This window comes from Perkinsus marinus (genome assembly GCF_000006405.1).
Source record: "Perkinsus marinus ATCC 50983 genomic scaffold scf_1104296957136, whole genome shotgun sequence".
In the NCBI taxonomy this organism is placed as follows: domain Eukaryota; phylum Perkinsozoa; order Perkinsida; family Perkinsidae; genus Perkinsus; species Perkinsus marinus.
The window spans coordinates 7158-27360 of record NW_003207246.1 but is presented as its reverse complement, the minus strand read 5'-3'; the positions used below and the strand labels follow the sequence as shown (position 1 = coordinate 27360).

Genomic DNA, 20203 nt, shown 5'->3' with positions numbered 1-20203 from the left:
AGGCCTATAGTATCCATAGCGTGAGTAGTGATGTTCACAACATCTGTGAGGCACTGGAAGAACTGAGCCCTGTTCTCCTCGGCCAACAGCTCCTTATGGCTCGAACAATTGGAACCATCGATGGTCACTTCGTAGCGAGGCCATTGAGAGAGGTCGACCTTGTCCTTAAGTTCAGCAGGGCAGAGAAAAAGGTGCTCCAAGGGAGCTGATATTGGGTTCTGCTCAGCGTATACTCTGATGAAAGGATGTGCAGCTGAGGAAGCGAAGACTGCTGTGAGGAGGGCCTCAACAGTCAGCAAAAGCACCCATAGAAATGACATGATGGAAGCCAACCTGTGATAGTCTACACTCAATGAACACTGCAAACGGAAGGGCTTGGGTGAAATACAAATGATACGCACATGTATGGATTGAATGTAACGACACAAACGTCTGTCTCCTTTCCGCAACCAACCGCTCCATGGTAGTGTTACACACTATTCGGAGGGCTGCGAACTTGGCGGTAGGAAGATGACGGAGTTGAAGTAGATGACGGAATGCTTGTGGAACGAAATCTTTTGAATACGAAAAAATACAACAGTGCTATACCAAAAAAAGACATGCAAGCTACGAAAGACACCGATATGAAGGGATTAGAATATTCCTTCAAGGGTTGATGTGACTCCAATAATGAGGTAGTCTCCACTTCTCTTAGAGTGACTGTGCTATTATATGACGGGGATGCTAGTGATCCCTTAGATGTGTTCTTAGGACTTACTATTATCACTGGGTTAGCAGCGGTAGTCTCTGCAAACACCTTCGAACTGATATCCTCCTTCGTGAGGCTCGAGTTTTCGAGGGGCTTCGCGTGTTGAGCATCGAAGTTGGGTGAATGCTTATGAGCTATTTCGTCATGAAGTGTTTGACCAACTACCAAACGATAGGAGCCGTACTTGTAATTGCGGGGGATCTCTTTCATGTTAATCAGACGTAAACTAGTGGGGCCAAAGTGCGACTTGAGGGCGGCCTCTGGGTTGGCGGGTACTCGAACATTTACGCCGTTCATATGATCCCATCGAGTCGGTAGTAGGTCATCCAGAAGGCCACACTGGTCACCGGGGGAAGACCGACATACGGTGATGGTGGACGATGGTGATGCGTTGACAGGAAGAGGGCAGCGACCACAGGGCGAGCCGGGATCGCTCGATTGAAGCATTTGGAAGACGTCGGCATGGCAGGAGACGCCGTGGTAGTTGTGCGTGACACGTATCTCGCTAGTGTTGCAACCCTCCCACTCGTCAGGGCTCAATTCAGAGCCAATCCCGTATTTGACGGCGACCACACGATAGCGGGAATCATCGGGTAAATACTCCTGTAGAAGGGATGCCATGTTCTTATGATGGATGGTGGCGTGGGTCGAGAAGGCCTTCCGACAATGACTCTGCATGATGAGGAGATCGCCATCGACATCCCAGGGTATATGATTCTTATCGTGTCGTTGCCAACCTAATAGGGTACCATCGATGATGGTCGCATCGACACCCAACCTGTCCAATGCATGTGTGGTGACGTTGATCACCTCCGTTAGACACTTCAAAAAATCTCCTCTGCCCTTGAACTCCATGAGCTCATCATAATCCATACAAAGTGTACTGTTGATAATAACCTCCTCTGACGGCCAGGACGTTAAGTTCACACCATCTGTTACATTCATCGGGCAGAGGAATAGATTCTCCGATGGCGCATGGTCAACCTCCTTTTCGGGAAAGACTCGAATGAACCTCTCAGCCTCAATAGTAACAGCAAAGATGCCTATAAAGCGACAAATCCACATCCAGTAGGGAGGCCAGTGAGTGTATGATGAGAAGAAAACACTGAAGGGACCACATAGGCAACGATCAGAGCTGCACGCGCCGCCCACTGTAAGGTACGGCGAAGACGGATTGCTAAGACCCGGGTTGAACTCGAAACCTACATGCTGAAAGATAAATATATTGTCATCGTGCCAAGGCTGAATGCCCGGACGTAATCACCACAGAAAAGCTGATAACAGCGAAGAGTGAAATGAACCCAATTTTACGCTCGTATCATACGGGAGCCACCGATGAGCGAATGACGATATTTGAAAAACCGCCAAATCAAAATAAGAACGAATAAAAAAAGCAAAGACAAATAAATGGAGACCGCTGGGAAATTGTTACGACTATTGTGAGAGTCTAATACCGCGCTCTCCGAAACGCGAGTGAGACCAGCCAACTCGGCACCGGAAAGGAATTTATCAACAGGTTTCCGAGTGGTGATTTGTTCTATTGAGATCGCTGCTCGGCCGACCACAAGCATTGTGCTATGGAATTCGTAGTTACCAGGAATCTTCTGGAGGTTGAGAAGGCTTAAAGGGGATGTTCCGTACTCAGATTTAAGGGCTTCCGAAACATTATTCGGCACCTTAACATCTCCATCGGCGTCCATATGGTCCCATCTAGTTGGGAAGTAGTTTTCATACAATCCACAAGCATTATGTTGCTGATGACGGCAAGTAACGATTTTACTCGAGTTGAAACCAGGACAATCCTCACAAGGATGATCGGGGTCGGAGGACTGAACTAGCTGAAAGATGTCCACATGACAAGTGCTACTGTCAGAGTAGTGGATAACGCGGAGTTCCGATACCTCACAGCCTTCCCACTCATTAGGGTCCAATTCGGATCCGACACCGAATACGATACCAGCCACACGATAGCGGGAGTCGTCGAGTAGATACTCCTGTAGAAGGGATGCCATGTTCTTATGATGGGTGGTGGCGTGGGTAGAGAAGGCCTTCCGACAATGACTCTGCATGATGAGGAGATCGCCATCGACATCCCAGGGTATATGATTCTTATCATGTCGCTGCCAACCTATCAAAGTACCATCGATGATGGCCGCATCGACACCCAACCTGTCCAATGCATGTGTGGTGGTGTTGATCACCTCCGTTAAACACTTCAAAAAATCTCCTCTGCCGTTGAACTCCATGAGCTCATCATAATCCATACAAAGTGTACCGTTGATAGTAACCTCCTTTGACGGCCAGGACGTTAAGTTCACACCATCTGTTACATTCATCGGGCAGAGGAATAGATTCTCCAGTGGCGCGGTGGCGACCAAATCCTCAGCGAAGACTTGAATGAAAGGGTGTTTTCCAGAAGCCGTTACCCCACAGCATCCGCGAAGGGACAATAGCAGCTCTACACAGCGTAACCGCATTTACGGTATGAAAGTCCTAAACAATGCCACACACAGCATGCGGATCTTTCAACGCACCCCAATCTGTGCAATCTCCCTTTATATCCAATACTTACACTTGAGACCGCCATCCCATCGCAAAGGCGCGGTAAGACACAAGCCTTTTATTAATCTCATCCCCAACCCTACACAACCGTTTTGGAAACAACATGGTAACGAGACTATTGCACCTGTTATACCAGTCGGGAGAGTTAGTAGACATAGAACTTAACAAATGAGGAAGGTGTCTCAAATCCATGTTGATTTCAACAAGCTCTGAAAAGGTGTACACCTTCCCCAAGGCCAAAGATGATGCCACTTCCCTGCAACTGTTCAATCTCAAATTAAACTGAGTATCGTTGTTAACCACTTGGGAAACCAAAGCAGTAATTAAAGGAATCTAGAGATTCTACCAACAATCATACTCATAAAACCATCCACTAGCTTCGAGCTAAGCTAAGATTCCATAGTGGTGCACACTGCACAAGTACAATAGTGGAGTTTCACCTGTTTCTCGTGAAGTGGTGAAAAACCCGATATTCGCGGTATGCAGTAGTCATGAATAATATTATTGACTAGCATTTTTCATATCACGGGTGAAACTCCAACATACTCAGTATACAGCTGGGACAATACAGCGGCACTTAGTAGTGTTGAACGACATGATGCAGGGGCTGTTCGCTCCCTCCTATTCGTGGTTGTGAATCAGATGGATGGACAATGAAAAGGACGAACAGGTTAGCGCACGCCGACGCAATCGATAAAGTCCTATGAACGAACATCTCGGATGAACGAACACTGAAACATTGGTCGTTTACTCAATGAATATTACCGCTATAGATTGGGCGCAAGGGGACGCTACGTTCCAACAAAGGAACGCAACAGAAGACGTCCACGTTCAGAAACATCCACACTCATAATAACACACACGAAACTGTATGATTTGCATTTCCAGCTTACAGCTCGATATCCATCCGGCCCTGAAGGCGGCTCTTTCTGCTGTTAGAAATCTGCTATTATCCAACTTCGGACCAGTGGCTTTTACCGGCATCATTGTGGTGCCACATGGATGTCTAAAGGATTCTTGGGCAACGGCGGGCCGGAAGCTGGCCTACTCCAAGGTCTTGAGCACACTCTCCGCCCCGAGGCCGTGTGGTACTAATTTTTCATGAAGCGAGGTGTAACACTCCATGAAGACTATCTAAGTATCACAACCACTATCATTGATCTGAATGCCAGTCTTACCACGTGATCCTACTGCCAACATACATTATCTATTGCCTCCTTACAGGCACATTAGTGTGTTTGAATTTCTTCATGGTGCGGGGATATCTTTCCCTGTGAGAAGTGCATAGGGAGGGGTTTGTGCAGCAGTGCGTAATTTGAGGATTCCCACTGTTAAATCCTCCCAGGTTACGAAGCTTAAAGGGAATTCAACTCGTTGTTGTAGTGTTGTTGTTGCTCTCACACTTCTCGAATGTTAGCAGCGCTGAGACGAGGATGGACAGGTGAGGTTATCCCGTGGTTGAAAACAGGGAAGAAATTATCGGCTTCGTGGGAAATGACTATAGGAGTTTTCATTTATGGAGGGACTCGGAGGACCTGTTCGTATGAAGCAGTCGATGATCTGTTGAGGAGGCTCCCACTATAGTCTTGAGTCCGAACTTTGATGTGCTATTCATACGCGACGCACTAGCATAGCGTCAGTACACCATCTTAGGGTGAATTCGGCATGCTGGTAGCATTTATGCTCTTTAACTAGAGTCGGTGTGTTTTTAAATTACCATCTATCTCGCGTGAATTTTGGGCGAAACAGTGATAAGGTGAGCGGGAGTATTTTTGAAAAAAATCTATATATTATTAGAAATTATGTTAATGAGTTCACCTAAGCTGCAAACGCCCTAAGCCTGAGGCGACGTTCTCTTCCGACAGGTGCGGTTCAGACTTGCCCGTTTTCTATTGTAGGTTCGTTTGTGAGTAGCTCGGGAGCTCGAGGGATACTCGATAACGGCTTGCTGTCGTCAGTAAGATATATGAAAAGTCTGGGGAAATTCTTGTTGGTTTGTGTGGAGTTTCACCCGAATGTAAACTACTATCATTAGTGAGGAAACTCCTGAGCTTAGCTGAGCAAAGCGAACGTATACTCCAATACTGGCGTCACTTCTGATGGTCTATACAAAGTCGTAGGTCGTGAGTTTCCAACAACAGAGCAGTGCTGGATTCGCAACGTGGCAGCCCGGACAGAGGGGAACCAGACGGATGAGGTTCTCGAGGATGGGCACCACTCTGGTACCCTCGTTGTGGAAATGGTAGGTCGATGAGGAGGGGGGTTCACCTGAGAAGTGGCGGATTTAAGGTATCATCGACATGGATATTGGGCGACGAGAAAAAAGAACCTTCATTTTACTAAGAAGAGGTAAGCATGTGAGAGAAATCATAATTAGAATCTTGGAAATTCGACTTTCACCACCACAAATGTAATGTATGATTTTGTTGAATTTTTGAACGTCAGGGAGTGTATAAAACAGTTGAAGATATTTTTATGCCAGACCACACAAGTTCCATCTCGCAGTGGGTTTCGGAAAGCGAGCTAATTCGTATAAGAAGATGTACGTCGGCAGCAGGAAGGATAATTCCTATTATAAACCGATAAAGAATTACTGCCGTTTTTGATGAGCATGTTTCGGAGTATTTGTGATGCAGTTTGTTTCCAATTTGTGACGATGTAGTCAATTGATCTCTGAGTGGTGATGAGAAATCGTATAGATTTCCAATTTCGATTCTTGCTATAGTTGAAAAGTAGCATACTTCTACGAGTTACAGGGGGTGGGCCCTCATTCACTAAACACTCTCTATATAGCTATAGTGCCCAAAGGGACTCTACTGTATGAGGCTGCGAACTTGTAACGCAACGGTGTAGATAGCCGAGCCGGACCAGTCAAAAAACTTCTCGGACTATATATGGGTTTCCAAATATGAAAAGTCCTGCTGGTACTGTGGATTGCACTCGAAATAGAAGACGCCTACATGTTATTGCAGTCCCTGACACTAAAACCTCAAATGAATGACAAAAACGTAACGGACGAGTCGAATCTGCGATACGAGTGCGGACATTTGCTGATGACTGTATTTGGTCGAGAAAGGTTGCGGAGGGACGCTGCCCTGTTGGAATTCGTAGAGGAGCTGCAGAGTGGCACATGCCCTAGTGAAAGGTGCGCATCTACATTATGGAACTTTAAATGTCGAACTAGGTTGAGATATGAACTCGACGAACTAAGTAGAGTTTTATATCGTCGGATTGAGGCCCTACAGAGGAGTTCGCCGAGGTCGATGAACAGTACAAGTCCACACACGCCGAGAAGTGACGGGAGTGTTCGGGGCGAACAACGCATGGGGCTGTTGAAGAAAGCGGCGGATTGCTTTGGTGAGTCAGCAGGCAGATTGCGACGCCGGATTCAGTGAAGGATGAAAAAGGATCGCCTCCTGCTCGAAATCATCCGATACGATCGTCGAATCGTGCTTGCACGAAAATTCTTTGCCGTTGTCGTCTCTCTTACACGTGAGCTGTGATTCACTCTTAACCTTCGCGCGCTCTGTTGATAACTTCCCCGTCAGTAAGATAACGCATTTCATGTTCGCCTTCCCGACTCCCCTATATCCGATAATCAGCTACTTTCAAGTCCTCGCTCACTCAAGTTTAATCAGTCTATGACACGAATCATGATAGTCTCCGCTATATGTAACGACCGTTCTTATCGACCTAGTTAACGACGCTCTCACCAAGGCATGAGATCTCCCAAGATGTCCTCATACATGTGAAGTTTATAATGATCATTGATATACACTGTAACACTACAGGTTATCGCATATTTGATAATGTACCAATGTAGACTGTCCTATCTTGTTGTTACTACCATGATATCATGAAGCCTTCCTATAACCTATGATACTTGAATAACAAGATAATAACAAGACAATATACCCATAGATATGTGAATCAGTCGTGACATTTGATCTCTTCTGACGTGTCTTACTCGTCAGAAATAGTGGGGGCTGAATACAAAATAGCATCGATGGAAGAGGAATTGAGAAGTCTGCGAGCGCGGCAAGGTGAAGCGCAGGCGATCGTGGATTGCCTTATGACGAACCTTGACAGTCGGTGAGTCAAAGCTGATCGACGACGGAGTTGTGTTGCACTTTGAATCAGATTGCATACAGATGAGAAAGAGGTAGTTTATAGTCGCCTGCGTGACCTGTATTGTTGTTTGAGTTCATGTGCGGATCATTGACAGCATGATCATGATGACGTGTGCTTTCATCTGCATCAACTTGGATTGGATCATAGTGGGATTTGAAGATTGAAAGTCACAATTTTTTAAATTCGCTCGATCAGTAGTTGGGATCATTTCAACCTTTCACGCGTGTTGAGATCTCCCATTACAGCTTCCTAGCAGAGAGAGCGACGGGGAGGCCCACGGCCACCCGCGTCGAAAGCTTCCGTACTGGCACCTCGTACCAATCGGAAGTTGCAATTTGTGAAGGTATGTTATGGCATGCGCAGCCCAACATGAGCCCGACATCGAATAGACTCACATGGGAGGACGCTATACATGTGGACGAGAGCGCGAGTTGCTATCTCATTATTCAGCACATATCTGTCGGATATCACCGCGTGACAGACAGTATTATGGTCGCGCTTGGATGTATCTTGTTATTACATTATGCTTCTACCAGACCACGATCGCTGAAATCACCTAATAACTTAGTAACAGACTGTTACTAATAGTACCTGGTGATACCAAGTACTTGCTACTAGCAAGTTGTTGCTAGTTTCGGCAAACAGAACCGTTGTTGACATCAGCGCGGTTTATTGTTGCTACTTTTACGATTGCTTTTGCGAGCTCTGCGTTACATTAAGATGCCACCGAGTAGAAGTTCCTTGTGTTGTACATATCGTTTTGATGAGGTCCTCATCTGAGGACGAGGAAGATGCGAACTGATGTCGACAGTGAATTCACATCGGCTAACGAAGGTGTAGTCGACAATATCCAAACTGAAATTCGATGATGATGATGATAATGGAGAACATGTAACGTTACTTTACCTCAGCCTTTTGAGTCAACTGCTCTAAAGGCACCGTTAAGCCCCTTCCTGATGGACACTATTGATATAAAGAAGTCCTCATCACATTTGAGCATGCGGTTAATGAGGGGCACGGAAGATCTATCAAGTCCCTTCTTGTGGCTGATTAAGAAGAGACTGTCCTTTAGGCATCGCTAGTCGAGGAAAGCGGAGTAGTGCTAGAGGATCCTGCATGTATAGTATGGTCATCATAACAGGCAGGGAAGGGTCTGATCAGAGAATCAATGGTAGGAGAGTGAAATCTCGCACTGCGAAGATTCTATCGTGGCAGGGATATATGAACGTCTGGACGAAGACTACGATGGGCGACCAGTGTATATGAAGATGCAAGCGAAACGAGATCAGCTGAATGGTCGGATGCAAGTAACTCAGCAGATCATTCGAAAGATGCGAAACGATGTCGAACGAGTTAATAGGTACCCATCGATTGCTATTGCGTCATAGTTAGAGAACTCATAAGATCTCGCCGAGATTCGTAAAGCAAGTTCATGACCTCATGACGCGGATTGATTCTGAAATACCGTACTCACAGCAACCCCAAGATCTGAGCCATAGAGATGGACAGATGCTGGATTATATATGGTCAGATGATACAGAGCAGCTGGACAGAACGCAAGGACAGTTACCGGGGACGACAGAAGTGCTGTGGGTGCAGTGTTGGAAGAATATATGTTTACATATGACTTAGGACTTTACATATGAGTTCGGGTAGAAATGTAGAGAAACCAACAAGGATTTCCCAAGAACTTGTGTTGAGCATGGCATGCTCAGCATGCGTAATGTGTCGAATTCCGGCAAGGCGTACTGAACAAATATGCATACTAATACTCCATTGATCCCATGGGCAAACTCACCGAGTCAAAATCATTGCAGTATGTGCTTTCCCCTACAAGCCTTGGCAAGGCTTGTAGCCGTATGAATGACATTCATACGTTATTCCGCTAGTCCAGCTTAGCTGGACTAGTTTCATCAGTTCGTTCCTGGGGAGTATCGTTCAGGTACGGAGAGTGAAAGAGCCATAACAGGAGAGAGCCTGAAAGCCCAGTACGATCTCGACGCATGTCGGCGCGAGCCAAAGGCGAACGCAAGGAGTTGTCTTGTCGCAGTTTCATACTCACCGCAAAGGATATGTGTTAAGTCAACCTCTCATGAGGTATGTTCATCAGTTTACTGATGAACTGGAGTGATCATGTAGTAAGGAAGGCCATGCCTCGAGTTTCTTTACCCAACCCATCCCGCCCGTGCAGGAGAGAGCTGTGATCCTGATGCTCTACTCGGTTGAGTAACCTCGGTGGCAATACGGATCGCTAGGCCTGCGTTCGAAGACTTGACGTCCATGCAGCCTAGTTGGCGGAGTGGTAGAGTTCAGATCTACCACCAGTGCCATCCAGACTCGATTCCTGATATTGATGCGTGATAGCCAGGACCTGGCTCAGCCAGGCTGGCTGCCAGGTCGTCATTGACGAAACCCGAATCGGCGACTCGTTGAGGAACGTCAAGTCTCCGATACCTTTCTCCCGATCTCCTGTGCACCGGCGGCTTCACCAAACTATCTGCCCAATCTCGACACATTATGATCATGTTCAGTATAATCCCGACATTGCTGTATATATTGTTAAGTGATTTGCCTATTGAGATAACACCACACTAAAAAGCAGGTGAATTCTGCCTTGCAAGGCAGCAGCCTGTTTATACTTAATCGATATAGACTATCCTCATCATAAGCTTCGCTGAGGGGTTCCGCCACCCGATGAAGACACATTGTGTGCTACGGGGGATTGGGACAATGATGATGCACAATCATCTTGGAATATCGTGATCACTCGAATCACTAGGTATATCTCCCCCGGAGTCAGGCATGCCCCAGCATACGCACGCTGTGCTGGGAGGGTGTCACCAATAACCACAGATCCCTCCTTTACTGGAGGCCATGACTCTCCATGGGAAGTGTTCGGGTAAGACGGCAAGTAACGCTTAGTGATGATGAACTCCATTATTTCACCTTGTAGAGGCCTACGTGTTCGACCCGTCAGTTGTCGTATTGCCTTCTGGTGGTGGAGGGGGAGCTCCAGAAAGCAGTGGAAGTTGGAGGGAACCAATACCTTGTTGAGAAACAACTGTATCCAGACCTGGAGATGGGTTCACATATAACGATGTGCCGATATCTATACGATTCTATCGAGCTGCTAAGTTAGTAACTGTTCCTAGTGTGCGGTAGTGCGTAACACTACGGACTGCATAATGTAGAGAAAGCCTTTTACGAAGAAATTGTTGCCGAAAAGTATTGTGTTCATTACTTCACGTTCCGTAACTCATATTGGGCGAATCGGACCTGCTCACACAGTTAACGCCAGGGCAACGTATAGCATACATACTGACTACAGCGGTTAGTTATCGACGGGATTGTGCTTATTACACTCATTTTTAAAGACCGTTGTCGCGAAGGGCAATAACTGAGCAACGCTTATCCTACTCTCGCCAGATCAACTGAACTCAAAATACTGTTGTGGTGAAAAGTCAAGAAAATCATCGTAATTTTTGCTAACATGAAAGAAAGTACATCGCTTAATCGGAATGGTCTCCTCACGCAGCTATCTTGACGTTCATAGTATTATTATTATAATCATCCCGAGCCGCCTCTATCACATCTTTGTCGAGGGAACCTGTAGAAGTTCAAGGCCTATCTATTTTACTACAACTACTACCTTGACGTGGGTAAGCGGTCCACTTAGGTTCGTTGGTGAAGAGCCTCACAGCTTGAAGACAGGGGCTCTCCTCAGAGACGCAGAATCTGTGCCAGATTCCGGGAGGAAGAATCTATAGGGACGCTTACACAGAGAGAGCTCGAACTGACTTACAATCAGCGCGCCACTACCAATTTTAATCCTGATCCACTTATCATCCGCATCGCGGATATCGAAGTACCTACCCCGTATTTGGCATCGCTATATAACTTCTGTTACTACTACTACCCGACGCCATGGGTGATGAGTCTAATTTCCTCATCTACGTGGAGATGTTCAGTGAAGAACTTCACTTTAGTTTCCTCAGACAGATTAGAGCAATCAACTTGATCGAACGCCCCATATCTGTGATCGACGATTTACATACTTATCCAGCATTGGGAGATAACAACGTTTTCCGGGGTTTGATGACAAAGAGAAACGTCTACATGGGAAATTAATTGAATAATGTGTTCCTAGTCGTATAGAAAATTGAAAATGAGTTTCCCCCCGGGAACACTATAGGTTTCTGGATAGATATCTCTACCATCACTCACTTCCTGTCCTCTCTGATTTGCTGCAAATTAGAGTCTTCTTTTCATAGCTCGGAATTGGCAACCGCAGCAGCGAGTACCTCAGTGTTATGACACTCTCATTATGAGAGTCTCATAACACTATTGTTACAATAGTCGTGTGTATTATCACTCCAAAAGCAGCCAACTCTTTTTTTGCTAGTACTACTACTCCCACTACTACTACTTCATTCATTCATTCATTGAGCGCTTCAATCCAGCTAAGGGACAAGCGCGCTCCGAATAATAGTAAATTTATGCCATTTCCCTCTGTCCATGGCTTTCTCCCTGATGTTTCTCCATCTTCCTCCACGATCCTCCACATCCTGTTTGACAAGCTTCAACCACTTCGAATCAGATTCAATCTCCGATTCTATCCATTCTCTTTGAACCGCATCCCTAGGTTGCCGCAGAGCATGACCAAACCAACGTAAACGTCTCTGATTCATAATCTCCTTAACGGTAGAGCCTTCCAACCAGTCCAGTATTTCAGTCTCACCCACTTTACAATCGAACTCACCATCAACATCACCATTATTCGACTGGTTAGTGTTTCGACCCCACCTTATGATATTGCTAACCAATTTGTTGCAGCACCTTTGCAACCTTTCCGCATCGTTCTTGACGTACACCCAGGTTTCGCAATTGTATAGAAGAACACTCATTACGCAGCTCTTGAAAATACGTTTTTTGGTGGTGGCGAGAATTCCCCTAGCCTTCCAGATGTTTTTCAGATCGTTGAACACGCTGTGTTCAACACAGCAGTCGCCCTTCCAATTCTCCGGTTTATTTCCCTGGTTAGTTTTATTTTCGTTGTGAGCAAGGTACCCAAATACACCATTGACCCTACACATTTCAATTTCTGTCCCTCGACTAGTTGAATACAGACTTCCTCAACCTCTTTCTCAGAGAAAGAGGGGTAGTTAGAGAAAGTTTCTCTACTACCCCTCTCCTGTACTTCCCGACCATTCTACTCTTCCTCAAGGCTCTTTGCCTCTCGGTAGTGAGATCTGTATAACTAGCACACTGACCTAATCTAACATGCGTTTTGAGGGCTCTTTCACAATGAAAGGTACTCCCACAGGAAGGACACACCCACTTCTCTGTTGAGTCCGTTGCTCGGTCGAAACCAAGTTTCATCATCCTCAACTTATCCCCGTCCTCATCCACTATCCACCCCGCCTTCTTGACAATATACTTTACAGTGCTACCGTCATCATAAATAATTTCATGCGTGGGCTGGAACGAGGCATTCACATTCCCATCCTCTAGAGGCCTAAGCCATCCTTCATACGTACCGTCATCCCATTTCACCCCCACTCTTTCCTCACGCCTCTCAATCAGAACAATTTTGCTACTATCCGTACCTTTCACCATGGCCACTTTCTTCCCAGCATTTATCAAGAGTCCGACATAATAGGCAGCTGCTTGCAGTTCCTGCAGAAATATCTCCACGTCTCTTGCGGATTCCCCGGCAATATACAAATCATCAGCATAACCGAGCCATTCCACAACCAAACCTCTTTCCTGGCACGCTTTCAGTGCCGCTTTCAAACAATGATCTAATACCAATATGAATATCACAGGAGACAAGCAAGAACCCTGACGAACCCCTACTCTCTGGCTGAAAACATCAGAGACCTTACCATTTTGTGACACTCTTATAGCAACTCTAGCATCCGCATGAATCCTTTTTACTATATGGACCAGGAAAACTGGCATTCCAGCCGACTTCAAGACTTTCCACGAAGCTTCCCATGACAAAGAATCAAAGGCTTCCTGGAAGTCCACGAAGACTGATGCGATCTGGTTTGTACTCTCCCATTTCTTCCACCGTAGACGGACGGGATCTCTACAGCTGTTACCAGACGTGAAACCGAACTGATATTTCATTAATCGTTTCTCAGCAGCTTCCTTGATCCTATCTAATACAATTGCCGATATGATTCTTTCCAAATACGATAAAAGCGATATTCCTCGATAACCCTCAGGTGATTTCCTACTCCCTTTTCCTTCAAATAAAGTGATCAATACAGCTGTATGACTCTTCTCGGGCAACGGCTGTCCTCTCCAGAACCCTCTGATCACTACGCCCAACACCTTGGCAAGGTGGCAATGTTGCAAGGTGACCTTGCGACATTCCTCCGAATGCTTGAATAACTCAGAGGGAATCTCATCAATACCAACGGCTTTACCATTTCTCATTCGCTTACATAATTTCTCAATTTCTTCATCATCCGGAGCTGCAATAGACACCTCCCACGGCTCTCCTTCTACCTCGGCCAACTCCTTAGCAATGCGAAAGCCCCTCCTTTTCTCATATTCCTCGTTCCTTTCTACCTTCTGTTCACCCAATAATTCATTGAAGTGCTCTACAAATCTATCGACATCCATCCCTGTCAGATCCACACCCTTACTCGCTTTGCCTCCCAGCATTTTGACAATGGAGAATAACGCTTTTAGATTATGAATCCTAGCTGCTGCTTCAGCTTTTTCTGCCTGTTGATTCAACCAGTTTTTCTTATCCGTTGTACCACTACTACTACTACTACTACTACTACTACTACTACTACTACTACTACTACTACCTCCGCAGGTCGGCCTACGAGCAGTCTCAGCCAAGTGATTCAACCGGGAGAGGGGGGCGGGGAGAAGATAAAAGAACTTGCGACGCAACTGCGGAGTGGAAGATATTCATATACGAAGAGCTACTCATAACAGGGCCTGTAGTTACTACAGGCCTGTACTGTACAGGCTACGACATTCCTCCTAGATGTCTGTGGCGTTCGTACGTGTGCAGTACTGTAACGGTCTCCTTCGCTCACCGACGACACAAGTTACCGCACTCTCGATTTTGTTTGTGTGGTTGTGCTCGCACTGGTGACTCAGGTCTTGACTAGACCGTCTTGCAAGTAAGCTTGACTGTTCCATAACCATCACTTACGAGTACATGATGTGATGGGGCCGATTCGGCTCATGCATGGCACACCAAACGGTCCGGCCGGACGGGTCTAGCCAGTGCTGCACACGTCTCGCCAAGCGGCGACGTTGCGTTCAACACTATGCGTTGAGTGGTCCAGGTCTGGCGGAAGCACGAAGTTGTGCATCGCTTGTTAATTAGAGGTTAAATGATCGGTGGTAACACAACTGCGTTCCTTTAAGACGAAGAAGAATAAACCATCATGAAAGTGAATCAACTAAGTTGATTAAACTTCCATGAAAATTATCACTGCGCATCCTGAGTAATCCGATGGCAAATGAAGATATATTATCCGTGATAGAGAGTCTGATCAGACTGATGATAACTTATCATTGATAAGTCCTTGGAAGTTCCCATTGGCACATGGTGCCTTTTGCCAATCCCATTTGGTAGTCCACACAAACGGAAGAAAACAGTTCTATGCAGTACTGAATGAGACAAGCTGCATATCGGGAAAATTCTGACTAAAACCTACCTCGAACATGCCCGAACAGTCCAGAAGGCAGCGACCCAAAATGCACTCGACATCAACCCTTTCAGTTCCAGGAGCCGGAGGACAATCCGAGACTTTTGTGCATTCCTTAGCGCAGATCGCGTAGCCTATTTCACCGTCAGGGGTCTACATGGGAGAGGTCGAGGGCGCTTTCACGTGATCAGCCTACGCTGATGGCGAATTTGCTCTGTTGGTTCGGGCAATCACAGTTCCCGACCCTTCTTCCTCCGGACCAAGTGCAATCCGTGGGTTTGCCGTAGTATGGCAGACCCGAGTCCCACACCAGCCCACCAGTATCTGACATGAGCATACAGCGATCGCTACAGGATTCCAGATGCTCCTTCACCAGTATTCTGGCCCTGGTCGATGCTCCCGTCATACGACCTAATCGAACAATTACTTCGAGTTCAGTCAATGAAGTCGTAGCTGTTCTCACTGCTCGGGGGCTTCCACACTCAATTTCCTGATATCGTACCCGCTGCCCAAGACAGTGAACAAAGCGATGAGAAGAATGAAGGAGCACATGACGTATGCAAATATGCTATATCAGTGACTTATTGGCTATTCGGTCCTATTTTTATACTAGGCCGCAAACTCTAGGGAGACGGCTTTGCGTACTCCAGGGGTGGAGAGCCCTGGATGTTCAAACGTCTTCACAAACTAACAGAATTCGTGAATCGCAATTCATGCACGGGCGACCTGTGTACACTGAGAGCTGAAAATTAGAAACTTCAAATTGAACGAGCCGTGGAAATTGACTGTTTTTTCCTCAAACAGTGTCGATGTAGAATTCTAAGTTAACGAGTGCGAGCAGCCAACCTTCGGCTGCGCACAGTAACTGTGCGCATCCGTGCCATGTTCCCCGCCCCAGAGCGTGCCCCATCGGCTAATTGACTGCTAGATGCCATTATGGTCTCAAGGGAAATCAAAGGATACTAGCGTACAAACAAGTAAATCTCATGAGACGAATAAGGCTCGGGTGAGGCTAATCACCTGTCATACTGCACGTATATTCATTGTTCTACTCTGACCGCACAAAGCTGTGCACCGACAATCCTACTCGACATGCCCCCCGGATGGACGGGTATTCAAATAATGACATGCTAAGATGTCAGACTTATTAATAGGACCCTGATACGGACCCGCAAGAACAAGTTGCAGAGTGGTCCGGCCGACTTTGCCATACACACGATAGACTGTGGAACCATAGGAACCACCGCGACCGGAGCTATTAGGCTCGAACATTGTTCGAGTCGAACACTACTACTACCATATGACGGTTTCCGATCATGGAAGGTGGTTTGTGGCGACCCCTCCGAGGAAGTCCCTCGAGTGACGGCCTTATGACTAACACTGCTACTACCATACGGCCATTTCTCATCAAGGAAGGTGGTGTGTGGCAACTCTCTCGACTGATGCCCTTATGGCCGCCACTACTAATCCCATACGACCGTTTCCCATTAAGGAAGGTGGTGTGTGGCGACCCTCTCAAGTGATTGCCTTATGACCAACCCTACTACCATACGACCGTTTCCCATTAAGGAAGGTGGTATGTGGCGACCCTCTCAAGTGATTGCCTTATGACCAACCCTACTACCATGCGACCCTTTCCGATCAAGGAAGGTGGTGTGTGGCAACTCCCTTCGAGTGACGGCCTTATGACTAACACTGCTACTATCATACGGCCGTTTCTCATCAAAGAAGGTGGTGTGTTGCAACTCCCTCTCCTGATGGCCTCATGGCCGACACTACTACTACCATACGACCGTTTCCCATCAAGGAAGGTGGTGTGTGGCGACTCCCTCGAGTGATTGCCTTATGACCAACACTATTACCATGCGACCGTTTCCGATTATGGAAAGTGGTTTGTGGCAACTCCCTCCCATAGCATTTTGATGGGAATGAGGAAGATGCGAACTGATGTCGGCAGTGAATTCACATCGGCTAACGAAGGTGTAATCGACAATATCCAAAGTGAAATTCGATGATGATGATGATGATGATAATGGAGAACATGTAACGTTACTTTACCTCAGCCTTTTGAGTCGACTGCTCTAAAGGCACCGTTAAGCCCCTTCCTGAAGGACACTATTGATATAAAGAAGTCCTCATCACGCTTAAGCATGCGATTAACGAGAGGCACGGAAGATCTATCAAGTCCCTTCTTGTGGCTGATTAAGAAGAGACTGTCCTTTAGGCACCGGTAGTCGAGGAAAGCGGAGTAGTGCTAGAGGATCCTGCATGTATAGTATGGTTATCATAACAGGCAGGGAAGGGTCTGATCAGAGAATCAATGGTAGGAGAGTGAAATCTCGCACAGCGAAGATTCTATCGTTGCAGGGATATATGAACGTCTGGACGAAGACTACGATGGGCGACCAGTGTATATGAAGATGCAAGCGAAACGAGATCAGCTCATCTGTCGGACGCAAGTAACTCAGCAGATCATTCGAAAGATGCGAAACGATGTCGAACGAGTTAATAGGTACCCATCGATTGCTATTGCGTCATAGTTAGAGAATTCATAAGATCTCGCCGAGATTCGTAGAGCAAGTTCATGACCTCATGACGCGGATTGATTCTGAAATACCGCACACACAGCAACCCCAAGATCTGAGCCATAGAGATGGACAGATGCTGGATTATATATGGTAAGATGATACAGAGCAGCTGGACAGAACGCAAGGACAGTTACCGGGGACGACAGAAGTGCTGTGGGTGCAATGTTAGAGGAATATATGTTTACATATGACTTAGGACTCACATACGAGTTCGGGTAGAAATGTAGAGAATCCAACGAGAATTTCACAAGAATTTGTGTAGAGCATGGCATGGTCAGCATGCGTAATATGTCGAAGTCCAGGTTGGAGTGATGACTGGGCGTTCGATTGACGGAAGCAGTGAGGATATGAGAAATATGCAGGCAATGTACCAGGGTTTGTCCATTGGGAAAATGGGAAAAGTTTCCCTTGGGAAATTTCCCACTTTCCCGTTCCCGGAAAAACTGCCAGTTTTTCCCTTGGGAAAAATGCGAAAACACCTCGTTTTTCTGTCCCTGAGCAGCGTAAACTACGGGTCATACTCATAAAGCGATCATTTTTATCCCACTGTTCTTAAATATCCATAGTAAAGTGCAAAAGCAGTGTTCTAGCCGTGTGAGCGATTTTTCCCACCCTGGGCGCGCGCTTCTCCACAAATCTCTCTATAGCGCGCTTATCATCGAACATTACTCTCACGAAATCTGACTCAGTTTTAGTTATCCAACGGTTTGGGAGTCCAAAACTTCGATATATACGATATCAGTGTTGAGTTGGGACATTGTTGAGGGCCAGTTGGCCGCGACCAAATGAAAATGATGCCTGCTGAGATGTTGTCGTGCCTTCCAGCTGTTCCAAATACCAAACGCTTCGAGTGGACGTTGGCAAAAGTGGCATGTGTACTTCCATCCATCAGGGGTATAACACATCTGGTAGAAACCATCAGACTTTAACTCTCCCTTCGATGGGTGGTCCATCATGAGCGATAGACGTAGCGTTTCAAAAAGCTAACAGCGATGCGATGAACGAAGTCCCTAACGCAGTTAATCAATGTCCTGAATCTTCACTCAAAAACTTCGAGATTAGTTAGGATAAGGATCTCATCATACGTATAGACTATCCACTGATTATTTGAATAAACCTATGTAAATAGCTAATTGTAATGAAAAGCGCGCGCCACACCAATCGATTGATAGTAATAACTGGAACAATTAGTGAGAAATCATATCTAGGGTAAGTACGACATGGCCGCTGCCCTTGAAGACCACGAGAGCAGCATTAGGATGAGGACACCCTGTTCTATGACTATAGACAGCAACGGGTAGCAAGTTCTATGGTATTTGTCACTATTGATCGCCATTCTTGTAAGTTAAAATGTACCCTGTTGTGTACAAGTTGTAACTATTGATATGACAATTTCTTCATCATCATAGTTCGGAAGGAACAGTATGTTCATGACCTCGACTTTGAAGGCGTTTCTGATCTGTCGATCGAAGTTCGATCATCGAAGTGTATCAGATGAAAAAGCCAGCCAGTAGATCCTCTTATCAGGGAAAAAACATTTTTTCCCATTTTTTCCAATATGGGAAATTTCCCATATTGGGAACAAGGTGCCATTATTCCCAAAATGGACAAACCCTGCAATGTACATGTGGCTGTATTATGCGGAAGAAACCGTTTACTGGTGAGGGTCAAGGCGTACTGAACGGATATGCATACTAATACTTCATTGATCCCATGGGCAAACTCACCGAGTGAAAGTCATTGCAGTATGCGGTTTCCGCTACAAGCCACGGCAGGCTGGACTAGTTTCATCAGTTCGTTCCCCAACCTGTCTGCCCAATCTCGACACATTATGCTCATGTTCAGCATAATCCCGACAGTACTGTATCTATTGCTAGTGATTTGCCCATTGAGATAGCACCACACTGAATAGCAGGTGAATGCTGCCTTGCAAGGCAGCAGGCTCTTTATACTTAATCGATATAGACTATCCTCATCATAAGCTTTGCTGAGGGGTTCCGCCACCCGATGAAGACACATTGTGTGCTACGGGGGATTGGGACAATGATGATGCACCATCATCTTGGAATATCGTGATCACTCGAATCACTAGGTATATCTCCCCCGGAGTCAGGCATGCCCCAGCATACGCACGCTGTGCTGGGAGGGTGTCACCAATAACCACAGATCCCTCCTTTACTGGAGGCCATGACTCTCCATGGGAAGTGTTCGGGTAAGACGGCAAGTAACGCTCAGTGATGATGAACTAAATTATTTCACCTTGTAGAGGCATACGTGTTCGACCCATCAGTTGTCGTATTGCCTTCTGGTGGTGGAGGGGGAGCTCCAGAAAGCAGTGGAAGTTGGAGGGAACCAATACCTTGTTGAGAACAACTGTATCCAGCCCTGGAGATGGGTTCACATATAACGATGTGCCGATATCTATACGATTCTATCGAGCTGCTAAGTTAGTAACTGGTCCGGATAGTTACTAACTTAGAACGAGCCCC

General features: G+C 46.3%; 2 protein-coding genes across 2 annotated transcripts; both read right to left on the bottom strand.

Moving 5' to 3' along the window:
* Positions 1–476: 476 nt before the first annotated feature.
* On the bottom strand, positions 477–3012 carry Pmar_PMAR016731 (hypothetical protein; the record flags this gene model as incomplete). The annotated part of the gene is made up of 3 exons (XM_002775002.1): positions 477–554; positions 758–1791; positions 2181–3012. The coding sequence occupies 3 exons, from the start codon at positions 3010–3012 to the stop codon at positions 477–479; spliced, it is 1944 nt and encodes a 647-aa protein (XP_002775048.1).
* Positions 3013–10968: 7956 nt separating this feature from the next.
* Pmar_PMAR016730 (conserved hypothetical protein) lies at positions 10969–14116 on the bottom strand (the record flags this gene model as incomplete). Its single annotated transcript, XM_002775001.1, has 6 exons — positions 10969–11048; positions 11091–11202; positions 11244–11310; positions 11358–11474; positions 12029–12526; positions 12780–14116. The coding sequence occupies 6 exons, from the start codon at positions 14114–14116 to the stop codon at positions 10969–10971; spliced, it is 2211 nt and encodes a 736-aa protein (XP_002775047.1).
* Between the last annotated feature and the right edge of the window lie 6087 nt (positions 14117–20203).